Source organism: Tetrahymena thermophila (genome assembly GCF_000189635.1).
Source record: "Tetrahymena thermophila SB210 genomic scaffold scf_8255704, whole genome shotgun sequence".
NCBI lineage: Eukaryota > Ciliophora > Oligohymenophorea > Hymenostomatida > Tetrahymenidae > Tetrahymena > Tetrahymena thermophila.
Window position 1 is genome coordinate 1 of NW_002477038.1, and position 1,270 is coordinate 1,270.

Genomic DNA, 1,270 nt, shown 5'->3' on the forward strand with positions numbered 1-1,270 from the left:
AAAGGTATTTATAAATTTATAAATTTCATTTACATCCACTTACAAATTGGTTTAGAATCTTCGATTTTCAATATTGAGTGATTAAATTAAAAAGTCCATTAAATGAAAATTTATTTATTTATTGGTGGAAATAATTAATAGAGAAAATTAAATTGAGTAATAATTAAAAAACAAAAAAAAAATCAAATTCCAACAAAAATATTAGTTAGTTAGTTAAATTTAAGTATAATATAAACTAAAATCATGAAATCGCTAGATATTTTTGGCAGCTAAATTCTTTTTAGATTTAACAGAGAGTCAGCTCACTATACTCGTTTTGGATCAATTTTCACTATAGCTATAGTATCCATAGTAGCGCTGCGTCTTATTTTAATTATATCCTCAGTTGTTTAAAGAACCAATCCCGTTGTCATTTACTAAGAGCGATAAGTTGATAGCCCAAAGTTATTTACAATAAATTAAAACACTTTCTAAATGGCATTTGGTATGCAAGATTCTAATTTTAATTAATTTATCGATGAACAAGTTTATAACATCACCGTCACAAATATACATAAAACTACTAAGGTGGATCCTACTACTGGTAAGCCTACTGAAAATTATATAACAACTTAAGTACCAATTACAAGATGCTCTTTAGATAATTTTCCAGATTAAGATAATCTACATTACTATTAATAAATAGACTATACTAATATGTATTGTTTTCCTCTAGATTTCGATTTATCAATAGAAGGAGATTTCAATGCTGAGAATTTCTAATATATTTACATTAATATTTAAAAGTGCTCATAAAACTGCAAACCCGACGATTATATATAGAATAAATTAGGTTATTCTTTTTTCTCAATGTAATTTTCTGATATAATTGTTGATCCTACTCAAAAAACAAATCCTTTTAAACATTATTCTAGAGATACTTTTTTCTCAACTAGCTTATAAATGCCCAAAGAAGTCTATTTCTAAATGAGAAATAACTATGTTTAAAGTGACTATGGTTGGATAACTTCAGATATAGAGACTGTTAATTTTCCATCATTCAGTTATACCGAATAAAATGTAAGAAAATGAAATTTCACCATAAAAGATTATTTATTGGTTTTTATTTAAATTATTAAATTTTACCGAATTAAATAGCTATTTATTTTTTACCTCAATTTTTTTTTTCTTGTTTAAAGATGAAAATAACTAAGAATTTATTTATTTTTACAAATAAAATAGGTTTATCCAAGCTCTTTCTAAGATTTCTTTTTCTAATTAGTCATACGCT

General features: G+C 24.3%; 1 protein-coding gene across 1 annotated transcript; it reads left to right on the forward strand. All coding sequences in view use genetic code 6, as the record gives it.

The window, feature by feature from the left end:
• Nucleotides 1–243: 243 nt before the first annotated feature.
• Nucleotides 244–1,071, forward strand: TTHERM_02242830 (small GTP-binding domain protein; the record flags this gene model as incomplete). The annotated part of the gene is made up of 1 exon (XM_001028628.1): nucleotides 244–1,071. One exon carries the CDS (start codon nucleotides 244–246, stop codon nucleotides 1,069–1,071), a length of 828 nt encoding a protein of 275 aa, XP_001028628.1.
• Between the last annotated feature and the right edge of the window lie 199 nt (nucleotides 1,072–1,270).